The 19132-nt window shown below is 34.1% G+C and overlaps 1 protein-coding gene and 1 long non-coding RNA gene across 2 annotated transcripts in view; both read right to left on the bottom strand.

Moving 5' to 3' along the window:
- Positions 1–6973: 6973 nt before the first annotated feature.
- LOC145939738 (uncharacterized) lies at positions 6974–8735 on the bottom strand. The gene is made up of 4 exons (XM_083044295.1): positions 8648–8735; positions 8333–8540; positions 7992–8186; positions 6974–7512 (listed from the first exon to the last, which is right to left on the bottom strand). Exons 2-4 carry the CDS (start codon positions 8532–8534, stop codon positions 7508–7510), a joined length of 402 nt encoding a protein of 133 aa, XP_082900421.1. The 5' UTR covers positions 8535–8540; positions 8648–8735; the 3' UTR covers positions 6974–7507.
- Positions 8736–9048: 313 nt separating this feature from the next.
- The window catches only part of LOC145939739 (uncharacterized), a 187120-nt gene continuing 177036 nt past the window's right edge, over positions 9049–19132 (bottom strand). The window contains exons 3-4 of the long non-coding RNA XR_014425891.1: positions 9431–9710; positions 9049–9270 (exon numbers count right to left, since the gene is read on the bottom strand). This is a non-coding gene — a long non-coding RNA (uncharacterized LOC145939739). The remainder of the gene's footprint in view (positions 9271–9430; positions 9711–19132) is intronic.

Below are 19132 nucleotides of genomic sequence, written 5' to 3'. Positions count from 1 at the left end.
AAAATTCATGAGAAAGAGAGAAAAAAAGCGAGACACAATGTTTCTATCGTTTTGGTCCGCGAAGCACATTTGCCAGTACCGAATCTTCCACGCGGTTGAAATAGGTCGCTCGTAAAAGTCGCGCTATAAATTCACCCCGAGATCGGTGTCACCGTGGAAATCTTATACAGGGGAAACGCAGTCGTAAAACCGACTGCCACGATTCCACAAGCTCCGGAGAGAGAAGATCCTTCTCCTCCTCCTTCAATCGTACACGGCCGAATCTGTATTAACGCATGTCCGTTACTTTTTAGCGTTTTTATGACCACTTCTTGACGCGAATTACAAAGTATGAATGTTATTTACATGAGAAACACTTGAGACAACTAAATTACCGCGAGTATTTGATGTGCCTGCAAGTGTTTTATAGAACCAGATTATAAAAATATTATTTTCATACCATTTAGTTGTTTAATATCCAATAATAATGATATAAATTCTTAAACCCGTCACATTATTTTTAAGTATACAGATTCAAATTTGCACATTCTCAATAATAAGATGTTAAAATTTACATGAAACTCTAAATATACTTTAGTATTGTCTCGGTACGCGATCATAATTTTGTTTGCTTACGTTCAAGTCGATACCTGCTTTTAACGTATCCCGTGCCTCGAAGATGGCAGCTGGCTTTTGATAGCACGCTTCCATAAGCAGTCAAGAAGAGAGGGAGATGGTGCGCTTTACACATCAATTCTATTGTGTCGCGATTCGATTACATAAAATAAATACGATATGCAATTCACCTGAAGTAAGAAATTTGTAAAAAATAAGAAATTTTTAGTAGATTAATAAGTTGATTAACATCAACCTTTCCGTTTGGAAACAAATTTTAACAAGGAAATTGAGTATAAATAAAGATACGGAATATTTTTTAGACTCCGGTCATGTCAAGCAATGAAAACAATGTTTTGTTATAATTCAATTTAAAAAAAAATATTATACAACATATCCTTGCATAGAAAGTTGAAGAAAAAAGTGAAGAAATCCGTTAGGCCTCTCGCGTAAAGATTTGACTCAGGAACCAGGTAGGCCCGGATGCGGCTCTTCCCGAACCGTGCACGATTGAAAAAAGTCATCGCTCCTGCGACCATGCGACGAAAATCTCAACGGGACGATGTTCCCTTGTTCTTTTTAAAGTTTAAAGACGGCTCGGTGTATATATGTATGTGGTATATATATGTCTTATATACTTTCCTTCGGGATTCGTCCCCGAAAACATACATATACGTAGCACAACCACGTCAAAGACGCAACCTCGCGGGGTCTTAGTTCCGATCCATTCAAGAACGTACCTCGTACAGGCATTTTGTAAGCCGCGAGCACAATGAAGCCAGCCAAGCTGAAAGGTACCTGCCGCCCGAAAGGTACCTCTCTCTCCGAGGTCCTGGACACCTGCGCCAGGAGACTTTTGATTTTTCTCCTGCCGCTATACGTACTCGCCGAATTTGTCATTCACCCTGGGCCAAGACGCGCACTTCGTGTTAATAAACCCTCAACCCCTTGACATTGCTTTTCCTAGGTGAATTAGATAAAATGCGGTTGAATTGTTAAGTAGGAGAGAGATATATACCTGCGTTATATTTATTTTGTATCAGAAGTAAACCTCTATGAGTTTTATAAAAAGAGAGAAAATATATTCGCGAAAGAAAAAAGTATATTGCATCTGGATTATAATTATACGAAGATGATTAACATAATAAAATGTATATATAATTATTAACTTAATATCAAAGAAATTTAGAACTGAAATATTTAATATTGCAGTTAAATTCTCAGAAATACAGCAATTAATAAGACTAAGCTATCAGAGCGTTATTGCGTAATCGTCTATTTAACATCTTGCACGGAATCAATGACAGGAGGCATGCAAAATAGAAAAGAGCTGAAGGCCGATTTAGCCGGAAACCGCTAAACCGAATGCGTACACATGAACCTACGCCGCGTTATTCTCAGCAGTTAGCCCTCGTGACGAAGGTAAAATGTCGTATATGCCGACATTAACCAAATCTGAACAAACAGGCTGCCGAGTACTGCACTCTCCCTCTTTCTCTCTCTTGTCCTCGACCAGCTGGCCGAGTCCAAACAGTGTTAGACGATCAAAATCACACAAAGCAGAGAAAGAAAGAGCGTAACAGCGTACAAAAGTTATAATATAATAATAATAAATAAGAAGATGAAATAAAATAAAAAAAAAGAACAACAAGATATAAGAATATATTATAATGATAAAATGTATATAATATCATAATACATCATATAAAACAATAATACCATATTGTTAAAAAGAAGTTGTAACATTTAGTTCGTAATATTTAATATCATATATGATAAAGACAAAGAATGGTCGACTAAAAAATTGTGTAAGATTTTAATAAGTAATGTTAACAGAAATTATAAGTCAATTAAATCCGCATTTATTTAGGACTATTTTTTAGCCACGCGTGTTGCCAAGTCGTGTACTGATAAAATCTTTAATTTATAACACGAAGCGTGCGAGTTCGGAGTCCGCAGACCCCTCGGCGAGGCTCTCGACGCCTAATCGCGGGCAAAGAATTTCAACACCGGTCGACTGAACGACGAATCGATTACGCTGAGATCCGATAAATCGCGGCACCACGACACAAAATTCTATTATCTATCGTCGGCGCGGACTTCGGCTGTCAGACCCTTTCCTTTCTCCTTTTCCGTGCTGGCAACTGGTGAAAAATTAGGGAGCCCGAGGGCCTGTGCAAAGGCCGTGATTCTTTTAAAGATTCTGATCGATTTATATACTAAATGTAAGACCTCGATATGCGATCTATTATCTGCAATCTCTAATGTTTCATACGAATTGAGACGCGCATAAAGAATAAATAAAATAGTATTCCGGAGAACGTGTCATATTTTTGATCTTAAAAAATTCATGAGATATTTGATTGTCATCCTATGTATATTAAAATTATTAATTATTAATTTTTTAAAAAATTATTAATTTATAATAACTATTAATTATTAACTTATAATAACTTTTCTAAGAAACGTTTTGAAAAGAATTTCTTGTTAATAAAAGTATTTTATATTATTAATGAAAATGTTTTATACGTCGATTTAAAAATAGCTATCTCGGATTAGAGTGATCTTGAAGAGGGAGAAATACAAATTGGAGACGAAAATAAGAGAAAGGATCAAACCTAGCAGAAAGAATGGCGGAGATAAATGCGCCGGTTATGTTCTCGGAAGCATGAAACGACGCTTCTGAGTCCCGTTTCAATGTCGCCTTAGGCGATCGTCACATCGGACTAATGATCGCACCCGCTCGCTCGCAGTGAGAATTTGTTAACATCGTCTCCGATGGTATTTCGGTGGCTACGCCAGAGCGAGAATCGATTAATCATCGTCTGATATAATTCCAAAATGAAAAAAAAAAGAGAAAAAGAAAAAGTGCTCCCGCGCGCTAATCACTCGCGCGATCTCTGTCCGCCGTTAATTTGCCGTAACGCGCGTGCAGACATTTTTTATCGGCGAGCCCCTGTAAAAGATCGCCACGACCCTCTCGACTTAAGTAGCATGACGAATCACGCCGGCATCGCCGATGATTTAAATTATTGTCAATTAATCACTACTTTCATTAATTTAATTATGTTAATCGAATAGTTCAAATGACTTATGTATGTTGCAACTAGTTTAAACGACAGTTGGCAGAAGTGAGAGAAAATTATTATTCATCTTTATGAAACCCTCTGCGACTCGACTAATTCGAATGTTCAATTATAAAAGATCCTAGAAAGAAATTAATTGGTTTATAGATCTCAAAAATTGGAAAATTAGAAATATATAGATTTGAAAAATTTCCGAAAGGTTCATATTTATTCATTTATTTCTCCTGCTTAATAACGGCATGCGAATAGTGATTTATGTCATTAGGAGATATACATAAGTATATAAGAAATTTTTTAAAACTTGTATATAAATAATTTATTTAACAATATTTCTTTATAGAAAAGTGTGAAAATATAACGTGCGCAAATATTTGTGTATAGAGAATTGTTTTTAATGCAGAAAATAATATACAGAAGAATAAGAGAGATTAGCGAATAAAGAAAAAACTTATTTAAATTTCGATCTAAACGAGTAATCGGTTGGACGAGGTTTGGTGTGAAGCCCGGTTAACGAATGTTCAGCGTTCGCAAAGTCCGGTCCAGGTGCCGCCCGCTACGCCAGCCGGTGAGATGTTGCTCCCGGTGGACCTGATCGAGCCTTGCTCGTGCCATTGACCGCCCATTTACTCCCTCGCATATGCGACACATTGGTCGATGCGTTGTACGAATTTTTAGCTGCATAATTCCGCGAAGAAATTTTTGCGATATATTAATTAATTATTAACGAAATAATTATTATTGATTATTAACGAACAGGCTCCAACATTATTTTATCAAAACGATCTCGCAAAATCGTGCGGCGCGAAAGTACGAAAGGGTCGACGACACTCGATTGCGACTCTAGATCGCCTCCGGAATAAAAGCGATATTGCGTCAGTATCGAGAAAATGTGATGTAATAAATAAGACAAGAATATAATCTAGATTATTGCTAATATAAAGTAGATTTATACGATGCGCAATCTCTGTCAGAGCATTTAGAGATTGCAAGATGCGCGACGAACTTAGGACTATATAGAGCTCTCAAGACCGCTAATAATGAAATCCGCAGATCCCAATTCACGGAAGACTTAAGAGAGAGCTCGCGAGAGAGCGCGCGGCCGCCCTCGATAGGCAGCGTGGTACGAATAAATTAACGTGGCAGTTAAACGTATCGAGAGACAGCGGGCGCGTGTATAATCACGCGTGTGTCGTAACGCACCCATTGTGCGTGGCGCAAGAACCGGCTCTGATTGTGAGCGCGTCTCCTGATCGGGCGCGATCGCGAGTCGCGCTGAAGAAAGTCTCATCGTGCGTCTCTCGAGCATAATCCTGCACCCTCGAAAGGGTGGGAAGTTCGTGACTTTTGCGTGCAGACGCATCGTCGGCGCACGAGTGCATCGTGTCGTATACCTATTCGAAGCCCGCGTGCGCAAGTAAACCGCGCAAGGTGAGAGGAGAGCCGGCAGACTTAATGAAATCGTAGGTGAGTCGGAAAGTCAATGTTGCAGAGAGACAGAGTGTACACAGCAGAATCGGATCTGACAGAATTGATAGGATAAATTTCTATTTCGATATCGGCATCCCCTTTTTAGCCTGTGCCTGTTACAAATGCGACCTTTCGATTGAGTTCAATGAGCTTCACCGCGAAAGAGATGATGCAGTAGATGGGTCAGTGCTGTCAACGATAAGTAGTAAAAAATTTCTCACCTATTTATATACTGAATTTTATCTCTAAAGGTTTGTTCTCTGTTCCTGCACAATTCAGCCAGTGCAAGAATGGAAAACAAACCGTAAGTAAATTTTCCAATCTGCGGGTCATCCGCCAATTTTGTTAATGAAGATTTAAAAAATTTATTTGAACGTTCAGTCAAATCGTTGACTCAAGGAAAAGCTACTGCCACTTTTCTGTTTCACACAGTTATCAATATAATCTCTAATTCTTTTAAATTTCTTTATAAGTTTTCTCTAAACCCACAATGAGCCATATCATCGTATACTCTGATAATAGCATTAACAATTCAAAGATTACATTCAGTATGTAGTAAACAATACTTTAATTTTTTATAATTAAAATTTAATTACTTCTTCTAAATTGTTATTGGATTATGTAATCATTTGGATAATGCTTTCAAACAGTTAATAAATATTATGATTAAAATTGATAACAATTTAATTAAATTAATCGTTAGAAAATAAGAAAGGTATAGAAGCAACTGAGAAAATTAAGAATTACAATAAGATGTATTATGACCAAAATAAGAACCTGGCCTGGTATTCTTAAGGCATGTCTTACTAAGGCTAACCCGATTTCCGAGTTGACATTTTGATGTTACTTTGACACTTTTAAAGACAATTTGCACCTCCTTAGCTGATCTATACACCTATTTAGATTAGCAATAACCTACTTTGATGATATTATACTTGTTTACTCCTCCCTTGAATCTTTAATTCTACAAATTTTGCCTTAACGACGCTACTTTGAAGCTAAAAATGCTCTTGATATTTTGAGGATTAAAGTAGGTCTTTTTAAATATAGGAGCTAAGATAGCACGATAGGTTCAAATTAAACCTCTAATTAAGCTTTATCTCCTACACGAATATATGTATATTTTGCACATAAATTATTATTTATTAATTTTTATATTAATAATAGATTAATTAAATTAATCTAATTAATAGAACTATATTAATTACATTAATTATATTAATAAAATTATAACAAACAAAATAATAAATAATAATAATAAACAAACAGACACGTTAAATAATATATAAAACATAATTTTATTCATTAAACATGATATAACATTATACATAAAATTATTATACCTAAAAATTCAAACAATAAAATTATACACTAAACATAAAACAATTATTATAACTAGAAATTAAAACATTAAAATTATACATTAAACAAAAAATAATTATTATAATTCAGTTAACATATACGATGAATCTAAAACATAAAAAAATAATTATTAACTATAAATAAATAATTTTTATATTTATTGTTGCTTAAATATAATTTCTCCTTACTGCTCGCAAAAGGGGCTGGCTCATAAATGTTGTACAGTTGCTGCATGCTTTTATTTCTGTTCATTGTGTGTGAGTTCATTGATGAGGATGAGGTCTCATTCATAAGGTTTTTGTAAAAGTAACTCGCTATCGATTTAAAAATTAGTATATTATATAGAATTATTAATTAACATTATTTAATAATATATATTAATATATATGTATATATATTGTTACGTGCTTGGGTCTTGTCCTCTGAATGTACCTCTTTAACATTGCCGGGAGAACGTCGCCAGGGAAGCTGTTTACAAACAATCGGCGTGCATCTGTTTTGCGGCGCCATGTTTGGTGATTAGATTCCGAGCTGTCGTGTCGTGAGGTTGAGTTCCTCCGACGGCTGATCTTAATTGTCTTATATGCATATATTATTGTTCGGTTATCTTTTATTGTGTTATCTCCTGCTTGTATTAAAGTTCTTTCGCCTTTTAAGAGAATATCTTTATTTCGGGCGTGAGTGAGTGAGTGAATCGTCGCGACGCGCGTGCGATATCTTGAGGACGACGCGCGGACGTAACATTTTGTATATTACATATATATTTATTAAATATATATATATATATTTTAAATGTTACATATATATTGTTGTCTCCCCGTATTTGTCGGCTGCTGGGTATATTGTCCGGCGGGAAGTTCGACAGGAATTGGAAGATCGTCTCCGAGCGCGTCTCCAAGGAGTTGTTGTTAAACAACCGGCGCGTTGTTGTTTCTCGGCGCCATATTGTAGAGTTGGTCTTCAGCCTTCGCGCGGCACGGTTGATTATACGGACTGGCTTATCCTGATATGATATTTGCCTTTATTGTATTAATTTACGTATTCTTATTATTAAAAGTTCTTCGTTTTCTACGCGAGACTAATTTATTTCGGCGCGCGTGAGTGAGTGTGCGTGAGACGGGACGCGACTTCGACTATTATCGAAGTCAGCTGCGAGGACGCAACAATATATATTAAAAATTAATATAATATTGATATACTACAATATATATATATTATATGTATTTATATAATTATTTATATATTTATTTTATATTTTTTATTTATTATTATTATATAATTATTTAATAACTATTCATTCTTAATTATATAATAATAATTATTATAATATAATTATGTAATAATTATATTATTATTATTATGTTAAAGTAATTCGTTACCGTTAACATAATTCAAAAAATAAAAAGAGTAGTTATAACAGAGTAACATAATATTATTATTATGCAATTTTAATTAATAATAAAATAATTGTAATTTAATTACCATCAACTTTAACATTGTGATTCGTCGGTATTTTTTGCTTTTTAATTTCTATAGTTTTAGCATTTTTGTTTTTTATGTTTTCTTTGGTGATATTTGTTTCTTTAGATTTCCTATATTTTCTTTTATTTGACGCCATTTTATTTATGAAATTTATTATGTCTTTTTTTGGAACTTCAAATAGTGTATTTATCCATTCTGAAAATATAAAACATATGTTTTTTTCATTTCTTATACATATATTTTTTATATCTTCCTTATATATTTGTTGCAATTTTTTTATATTTACAATTTGAAATGTATACGTGCACACATTGTAAATATATGTATATATGTATATTTACCATGTAATCCTCTGAATAATTGTTGATCGATTGCTGGTCTGTTAGTTCTTTTTCCTGTCGTTGAATAATTAGCGATGCTGAAACTATATATGTCTAATAGTGTTTCGCGTACCATAATTTTCCAATCTTTACTAAGATTGGCCTTCATTTCTAAAAATGCTTTTTTTCTATTTATTATGTAAAATCCTGAATTTGGTGACATTTCTTCCTGAAATCATTAATATTGAGAAGATTATAAGCAAAACTATATAATAATTTGAAATAATAAATTATTTTATATAATAAGTATTATAGTTTTTAGTCTCATATTTTTACTTGGTTTTTTCAGCCGCCTTAAAATAATGATTTGGTAACTGCAAAAAGAAAACAAAAGTATTATACAGAGTGTCCAGCGTAATTTATATATATTTTTTAATATTTTATTATTATTAATTATTATTATTATTTATTATTATTAATTATTATTAATATTATTATTATTATTATCATTATAAATAAGATTTTTTAATATTAACTGCGAAGATTTCTTTTGACTCAATGTCAACTTTTTGTTATTTTTATACGCCCTTTTCATCATTTGTTTTAATTGCTCTTGAAAATAAATATCTCTCTTGGTGACTGTAAATAATAAATTCAAATTTTTAATTAATGCCAATAATTGACATTTATGAACAAAATTAATACTTACTTATTCCATTTGGAAGCCCTGAAAATATTCCACTTCCAACGTTATCTTTTTCACTTTCTCGTGAACTGTGTGAATTTTGCGAACTTTGTGAACATGAGTCAAAATGTGATGAGATGAATCGGAATCTAAATCTGTGTGGTTTTGATATATACGTGATATGTTTTGTTGTTGTATTGTGCTTGTATTAATGTCTGAATCGTCACTTATCTCAGAAGTTGAATCGATATCGTCATTAGTAGATTCATAATTCCTAAAAATCATATTTACTATTAATAAGACTACTTGAACTACTTACATTATATTCATTTTTATAGACAATATTGAAGTTTTTTATTTTTACGCTGTAAATATTTTTTAAATAAATATATACTTATTAGGTTTTTATTTCGTTCATTATTAAATTTGCATACCCATATTCATTTTCAATTTCTTCATTTTGTACTCTCCCATGTATGTCTTCTACTTCTTGGTTGCTGTATTATTTGAAAATATTGTTACGTCCCTGGGTTTCGTTTGCATGTCATCTTTAAATGTTGTCAGGAGATCGTCGCGAGGGAAGCTGTGTACTGACAACGAGCGAGCAGCTGTTTTTGAGCGCCATGATTTGGTTCTGAGCTGTCGTTCCGGGAGGACGTATCCTGGGACGGCTAATTCCGGTTTCGATCAATGCATATATTGCTTTACGTTTATCTGTTAACGTGTTATGCTGTTCAGTTATTAAAGTTCTTTCATTGTCTAAGAGAGTATTTTCATTACGGGCGTGAGTGAGAGTGAGAACGAGAGTCGCGAGATATCGCCGTGCTGTCTTGAGGACGTAACATTTTGGGGGCTCATCCGGGATCGAACGAGCAACGAGCTATCAAAAGGATCATCTAGGAGGACGACGCTGGAAGCGATGATGCTGCGGACGGCAGAGCGCAGGATTATTGAGCTTCATGAAACAGCTAAGTCTTTCTAATAATAGAGATTAAAAGTGGAATCGCGTACACATATTTTAGTCCCGTTATTGAAATATAATTGTCGTTGAGATGAGGGATAAATTCGCGTTAAAAAAAATTTTGAGTGAATACTCTTGCGTTTCTTTTGTTTATTTTCGTGCAGAAAATTGTTTATTTGAAGTGGACAACGCTGTCAATAAGGGAGGGACCATCATCTATCGTGAGAGACGTTAAGAAAGTTCATAAGTTCGAAGAACTTGAGGAATCCTGTATCAACGATATTCTGAGGACGGCGATCATGAACCGGAAAGGAGAGGGACTATGCAATTTCGAAGTGTTGTGGTCGACAGGAGAAGGAAGGAGTCTGGCCAACTCTTTCTCAAGGAGGAGTCGATTAAGGATCTGCTCTCGCATTCAAAGAAGTCGTTCAAGTACTCTGGAGAAGTGTGGATGTTCGATTAGGTCCAGTAAAGCGTATCGCCCGGTAACCCCGTAGCAGCAGCTCGGGGAGGGCAGGAAGATTCGTCGGTACCCTGGAGTCGGCATCGCGACACACTAAGAAGGACGTAGCCTGGTAACCTGTAGCAGCAGCCCGGGGAGGGCAAGGAACCGTCTGAGTACTCTGGAAGAGTGTGTTCGTCGATTGGGACCAATAAGGCGTTTCGCTCGGTAACCTGGGCAGGAGCCCAGGGTAGAGCAAGAAGATTCGTCGATGCCCTGCAGTCGACAAAGAGCACAAAAATTTTGAGTGGAGTCAGTGGTGAAGTGGCCCCCATTGTTGATTGTCGGGACGACAATCTTGAAGAAGGGGGGCAGTGTTGCGTCCCTAGGTGTCACCCCTTTGAGCGTTTCCGGGATATCGTCGTCAAGGGGGGTTGTTGATAAACAACCGACGCGTGGTTGTTGGAGAACGCGATATCGGTCTGGATTGACAGCTGTCGAATTGTACGGTCGTGCGGTCTTTCATTGCATTTATTAACGTGCTCTTGTAATTCTGAGATTAGTAAAGCTTCCGAGTTCTCTTATTAAATACGCCTTGTTCATTTCCCGGCGCGAGTGTGTGTGCGAGTGTGTTGCGTTGCGTTGCGCGTCTTCGAGATATCGCGAGGTCGTCGCGCGGACGTAACAATATTCATGAGTATTTAAAATTTCCTTTTAGATTATTAACAGGTTAATAGGTTATAAGCAATTATTACTTTTGGTTATTTAATACAAATTGATTGTCCTGGTCGGGTAGAATATCACAATTTCTATTTTCTAGAATAGCCTTTAATCGAATATGTTGCTGTTTTTTGCAGACTTCTTCAAATGATTTGTACGACATGCTCACTTATTTCGAATTTACAATATAAGAAATTGCCCCGCGTATATAAGAAAAATATATCCGGGTCTGATATGTTTGATATCGATGATCTCGCATTCTTTTGGCTGGGCAAAAAGAAAATCGAGAAAATCTAACCTTCGCGTCAAGTCATTTCGCAAGTCAGTTTTGACGTGTGATACTTCGTTCAAAGAACGGATTGCATTAAAAAAATAATAATACGTACAAGTTTTATTTAAGTTATTTTAAATAAATACATTTGATCATGTCCAAGCAGAGGAAATTTGCTTTAATTTGGTGGCTACAAACGAAGGAAAAGGATATCATAAATTTAGTCTAGAGAGATTAACAAAATAGTAAATTTAACATGGAAGGATTTTAAGACGCAAAAGGAATCAAAGGCTGAGGCAAAAATTCTTGCCATAAGCGGTAAGTTATATTTTCTTTTAAGTTACGTTAAAAATTACTATTTTTTATTATGTACGTAGCATTAAAAAAATATTATTAAGTATTGATTTTTATTATAGATAATGAAAATGAGTTACATAAATTAATAGTATCGACCAGTGGGAACATTCACGATTTGTCGAAGAAAATTTTCTCCGCCGACGTAATAAGCGAACATGATAAAGGAAAAAGACCTAAAAAAGTCATAGAAAGTATATCCATAAGAAAATCCACGAAAAAACAAATTGAAGAAAAAATAGCAAATAAACCGCACATTATATCAAACATTACAATATCAAATATCGGTGCATCATCATCATCATCATCACAGTCCTGCGTATGTCCAACTTTTTCCGACGAATCCACAGCTACAACATCAAACTTTTCATAAAAATCAAACATATAATTTACAAAATTCAAAATCACCACAGACATCACATTTAAAAACTTCAACCATCACTTCAATTTCAAACTGTGCTTCTTCACCATTATATAATACGCAACACAACATTTCTCAATCTATCTCATCTTCTGCATTATCAGTTTACACCTCAAATGACAATCTAACAACAGAATTTACACACACAGAACGAAAAATTCAAAATAAAAAAAAATATATAACTGAAAATAAACGTACAACACACAATACACAGACATTACCTACAATTAATGCAAACACAGTACAAATAAATGATAATACAAGCACAATACAACAACAAAACATATCACGTATATATCAAAACCACACAGATTCAGATTCCGATTCATCATCACATTCCGACTCATGTTCACAAAGTTCACAAAATTCACACAGTTCACGAGAAAGTGAAAAAGATAACGTTGGAAGTGGAATATTTTCAGGACTTCCAAATGGAATAAGTAAGTATTAATTTTGTTCATAAATGTCAATTATTGGCATTAATTAAAAATTTGAATTTATTATTTACAGTCACCAAGAGAGATATTTATTTTCAAGAGCAATTAAAACAAATGATGAAAAGGGCGTATAAAAATAACAAAAAGTTGACATTGAGTCAAAAGAAATCTTCGCGGTTAATATTAAAAAATCTTATTTATAATAATAATAATAATAATTAATATATAATAATAAGATATTAAAAAATATATATAAATTACGCTGGACACTCTGTATAATACTTTTGTTTTCTTTTTGCAGTTACCAAATCATTATTTTAAGGCGGCTGAAAATCAAGTAAAAATATAAGACTAAAAACTATAATACTTATTATATAAAATAATTTATTATTTCAAATTATTATATAGTTTTGCTTATAATCTTCTCAATATTAATGATTTCAGGAAGAAATATCACCAAATTCAGGATTTTACATAATAAAAAGAAAAAAAGCATTTTTAGAAATGAAGGCCAATCTTAGTAAAGTTTGGAAAATTATGGTACGCGAAACACTATTAGACATATATAGTTTCAGCACTTTCGCGCGGCCTTAAAGCCTATATCTCCACGACCTCCTCCTCGATATTTCAAAGCGCGCCGCGTTTCGCACATTCACACTGTTGTTGTAATATACAGTTATAATTATTAAAATTATTGTATTATTTTAAAAAATAAGACTTCTTATTTTTTAAAATAATACAATAATTTTAATAATTATAACTGTATATCACAACAACGGATTCAAAATATTTATCGATTTACACAGCCGTCTGAGAATTTTTTTACATTTTAACGTCGACTTCAGGGTACCAATCTTCCTACTCTATCCTGTCCAAGTTATTGAGCGATTCGCCATAATGAATCCAATCAATTATCAACATTTTAAACGTCCTGGTATCCATCTTCTTGGCGGCATTCTGGGGGTTTTCAGACAAAAAGGGGGTATTTTCCATGGACCCGTCGTCCCTGAAGGGACTCCTTAAGTCCCTGCCTCGGCATTCGCCCTACGACCCACGGGAAAACCACGGATCAAAAACCGTGGGTGAGGCAGTCTTCTTAGAAAGAAGTTAAATTTATTTTCTTATTCACTCGTTCTGACAAAATACCTGCGAACCAAAATTTATTTCGGCAGAACAATTGTTAAAATTGCAATTAAACATCTAATTAAAAATTTCTAGAGGTAAATAATAGCTTGTTGATACGAAAACCGGCACACAATTTCGCGTGATGTAGCTTTGAAACATTGTTATGCAATAATTTAAATTTTGCAAATATTATAAATATTTTACTTGGCATATGATATGTGTTATAATTCTTTAATTTACAAAACCTATCTTTATATGACATTTTTCTTAAAAGATTTGCGATTTCCCTTAATAAGACGTCCTTGATTGCTGAGATTCGACTCGCGGCGGGAATCACTTCCGCTTCTCCCTCGTTGCAAGGCCGGCCAACTTCGAACCCTAGCTAGGCATCTTATTCATTGATATCATACTTAATATGATTCCCTTTGATTGTGACCCGCTATTATTACCTCTCATACAATTTTATAATTCTTCAATTTACAAAACTTCTCTATATACGGCATTTTTCGTAGAAGATTTTGGATTTCCCTCAATGAGATGTCCTTGATTGTTTATTTCATCGATCTTAATTTTGACATTTTCCCTTTTAGTTGCTCTAGAAAATGCTACATAGAGTTGACCATGAGCAAATACAGGATGTGGCAGATAAATCCCAACTTTTTGTAAAGTCTGTCCTTGGGATTTATTGATTGTCATAGCAAATGACACTCGAATAGGAAACTGTCTTCATTTAAGCTTGAATGAAATTTCCGAGTCATTTGAAATGCAATCGATCTTTGGGATGAAAACAATTTGACCTCGAGCAGGACCAGTCAGAACCTCCGTATAAATAAGATTAGGTTTTAAATCAGTAACAATGAATCTTGTGCCATTGCAGAGTCCTTTCTTAGTATTTAAATTCCTTAATAGGATAATTGTAGCATTGACTTTTATTTTAAGTCGATGAACTGGCATCCCGGAAGGTGTCACAGAGTTTAAAAACTCAATCGGAAAATTCAATTGCTCCTGTGGATCATCACTCACAATAGAGTCAATTGAGAGATACTCCTTTTCTTCTCCTTCCATTAGACAAAGGATGTCGTCATTAATTTTGAAGGTATCCTCATTCTTAGGACAAAGGATCGCTCGATCTGGATTTTCTCTGATCTGTTTCATGGTGATTCTATCACCAAAAATCTCAGTAATAAGAGATTCTTTTGATATAAAATCCTGAGGGATTTCAATTGTATCGAGATGTAGTCCATCCGTATTTGACAATTTATCATCTCCGAGTTGCATTAGCCAATTTGCAAATTCCTTTTCATCCGTAGTTCTCATATTTTGCTGTAGTTTAACCTGAGTTACATTCCTCCATATAGGGTTGTATTTAACAGTCTACTCAATTATGGCTGCTTTGTGTGCATGAGGCACTACTGGGAAATTTTGTCTAAAATCTCTTGCAAATAAAATAACTTTTCCTCCAAATGGTCAAGGATTCTTCATCAGATCTCTGAAAAATTTATCAACTGCTGTTAAAGCATGTCCAACAGTCATGCTCACCTCATCCCATATGATGAGTTTGGCAGAGATCAGTTCTCGTGCAGCTTGAGAGTTTCCTCTGATATTAGATTTAGCTCCATCATCAATTGGGATTGAAAGCTTGAACAGGGAGTGATAAGTTCTTCCTCCTTTTAGAAGTGTGGTAGCAGTTGAGGCACATGAAAGAACCATCGTTTCTTCCTCGAATAACACTCAGAAATGTGTTAAATAGATAGGTTTTTCCACTTCCTACAAACCCGTCAATACAAAATAACCGCTGAGGTTCATTCTCATTGTCAATCGCTCGAATGACTATATCGTTTACGTGCTTTTGTTCATCATTTAGTGTCGATAATAAATAATCACCACGTCTTCTTTCTTCATCCACGTTATACTCTGTGACGTAAATATTCATTGGAGTTGGATTTGGCAATTGAAAGTTCTCACAGCTACTTCCATTATTTCTCAGAATTTCTTGTATATGGTTTAAAGTCATATTTTCACAGGATTGACAACATTATTGTGTATAAAGTCCTCAATCATGTGATCTTTGTATTTATTCCAAAGAATTGGTATATCTGTTGGAGTTCCAAAGACGCAAATGTAAGCAACTAACTCTCGAAGTTGTGTAGGCATTTTGGATTCTGTTGCTTTCTCTAAGGTTTTGGCCCAAAGATCGTCAGCTTCTATCAAATTCTTTGCAATTGCTGCATCCTTAAACGTCTCGTAAAGAACTCCGTTGACAGTTCTCAAATCTTCAAAACATTTAGCTCCAGCCACATGGAGGAGAAGACGGAGATAAAATCTTTCATTATCTTTTATGCTCACTGTGTATAGCCTTGAAATTATTTTGTCACCACCTTTTTGGCGTCGCTTCCACTTAGTTTCTTTTTTTTCATAAACATAGTGAGAAGGAATATCTGTATAAAGAAAATGCACCGCATTTTCATCAGATTGATTCAATTTGAACCATGCAGTCAGCGTAGTATCTCGAGTGAGCTCTCTTTGAGCAGCTTGTTCTTCATTTCCCGCTCGGAAATAAACCATTTGGCGATTAGGCAAATGAACTGCCAGTCTTATTACTGTGTGAGACTTCATGAACAGATCGTATCCGTTTAGTCTCCACATTGCTTCTGGAGCACTAACATATCTTGCATCCAGGAATGAGTTGCTTCATCTATTCTAATAAACCTTGTGCCATCTCGTGCTTGCACTTCAATTGCAGCACAGTCAAATCCTTTATGAATATACTTGTATAAGTATTTTACGCTCTTCACTGATGAATATATTCCTAAATTGATGTGTCGATCATATTTTATGATTAAATATGGCGAATATGGCACCACCCATCGATTGTCAATTTCTTTGTTTCTGACGATGTATTTTTTCCCAATATTCCTTCGTTGATACATGGGATATCCATTCACATTAGCATTAGTTTCTTCTCGAAATTCTTTTGGAAAACCTTTTGAACATTTTCCATCGTCCCCAATGCAAGGATATCTCTGGGATGGGTCGCCACAAGGACCATGAATCATGTGCTTCAAAACTTTTGCATTAAGTTCTGGATATTTTTCTTCGTCAGGAATTTCAGCCCATACCATCATGTCAATGACTTCTTGAAGTCGGGGCTTATCTTCATCACTCAACATTGCAAGTAAATGCAAATGTGGAAGTCCTCTTTTTTGGAACTCAATCACGCCTGCATAAGCTGATATTTCCAAAAATTTTATTTTGGATTAGATCCTTTATAACCTCTTTGACATCCAAGTTAAATGTTTTAGCGACCAAATCAAGTCGATTAGACTTTTATACAGTAACTTGCTATCGATTTAAAACCTTTACAAAATATATAACTTTCTCAATTCTTTAATATTTAAGTTATATATTTTTCAAAATTTTTTTTTATTGATCTGTAGACCTTATGAGACCTCATCCTCATCAATGAACTCAATGAACAGAAATGAAAGCATGCAGCAACTGTACAACATTTATGAGCCAGCCCCCTTTGCGAGCAGTAAGAAGAAATTATATTTAAGCAACAATAAATATAAAAATTATTTATTTATAGTTAATTATTATTTTTTTATGTTTTAGATTCATCGTATATGTTAACTGAAATATAATAATTATTTTTTGTTAAATGTATAATTTTAATGTTTTAATTTCTAGTTATAATAATTATTTTATGTTTAGTGATATAATTTTAATGTTTAATTTTAATAATTTTATGTATAATATTATATTATGTTTAATGAATAAAATTAGGTTTTATATTATTTAGTGTGTCGTTTTGTTTATTATAGTTTCATTAATATAATTTTTTAATGAACAAAACATATACGTGTAGGAGTTAGAGCTTCAATAGAGGTTTGATTTCAACTTACCGTGCTACCTTAACTCCTACTTAAAATGAACCTACTTTAATGCTAAATTAGCGAAAACGGAAATTTCAGACACTTCTAGGTTTAAAGTAGGAGTAAATTTTATTCTATCAATTGAACCTTCTTTACCGTCTTAGTTCCTACTATATAATAGAATTAAAGGTTTAGAGTAGCGTCAAAATTTCGACTCGGATAGGTCCTTATTATTACTCAATCGAGTAACCATAGCACGATCGAAAGTAAAGTTCGATCAAGTAATCTCATCAGGTCATGATGAGGATTTTATATACATGCCTCATCGGAAAATAGTAATTATATAAACGCAAAATTTCATAGGGTTATATAAGCAGGCCCCGATCAGGACATGTAACCTTAACCTATAAGAAATTTTGGCAAAATAATTTAATCAGATCCTGATGAGGATAATGTATTAATGTGCAATAAATTTCCTCCGATTGGAAATTAAGATAGGATCCAAATAAGGGCCATATAACGTTTGCCTGATTTAGTTATTCAGACTTGATATTATTGTTACATCGGGTCCCGAGTAAGCATGTAATATTGTTTTCCTATAAGGTCTTCTCCATATAGGATATTATAATCAGATTCTTGTAAATTTATATTAGGTCTTCATAAGAGAAATATAAGGTCACGGAAAAGTAATCTAACGAGAACCTGATAATGAATATATTGTTGCGATATTGCGTCCCCGGTTAAGAGTTACATTCCTGAGAATCGTTGCTAAGGAGGGTTGTTGTCTAACAACCGGGATTTGGTTGTTTTGTAAACGCCATATTTGAGAGAGTTTATGACAGCTGTCGAGCTGGTCAGACGTGTGATTAAGATTATGCTGTTTGCTCTTGTATTGGTTTATGTTTACTTGTTATTAAAAGTTCTTCGCTTTTTACGTATGCATTATTTATTTCGGCGCGAGTGAGTGAGTGCGCGAGAGACGGATTGTGACTTTGTTTATCAACAAAGTCGGCTAGCAGAACGCAACAATATTATATGGGTGTTAAAAAAGTGTCGCATACGCTCAGCGCTATTCGATAGAGAATAAAAATTTAAGAAAAAATGTCTAATACTATTTTTTGATGCGATGAATAGTTTCGCTGCAATTAATTATTGTAATCAGTCAATCAGCACGGAGCTACAAGAGAAAACAAATGATGGAGCGCGCGAAGTGGGAAAAAATTTTCCGAAAAAATTATTTAAAGAGAAGCAGCTTGCGAATTTGGCCTCATAAAATTTAGTTTAGGTCTTATTTTCTAAATTTAGACAAGATAAAATTATTCATTGTATCGAAAAATAGTATTAGACATTTTTTCTCAGATTTTCATTCTCTATCAAATGGCGTTGAACGTATGCGACACTTTTTTAACACCCTATATAATAAAACTTTTTAAATAAGACATTATTAAATAATATACATATTTATTTATAAATTATATTAAATATATTTATTATTAATAAATAAATATATATGTATTAATTGCCCAAGAG

This window comes from Prenolepis imparis, unplaced genomic scaffold (assembly GCF_030444845.1).
Source record: "Prenolepis imparis isolate NDT839.2.m4 unplaced genomic scaffold, iyPreImpa1.0 SCAF_8, whole genome shotgun sequence".
In the NCBI taxonomy this organism is placed as follows: Eukaryota; Metazoa; Arthropoda; class Insecta; order Hymenoptera; family Formicidae; genus Prenolepis; species Prenolepis imparis.
Note: the sequence above shows the minus strand (reverse complement) of the source record. Positions and strands in the feature narration are given on the sequence as shown.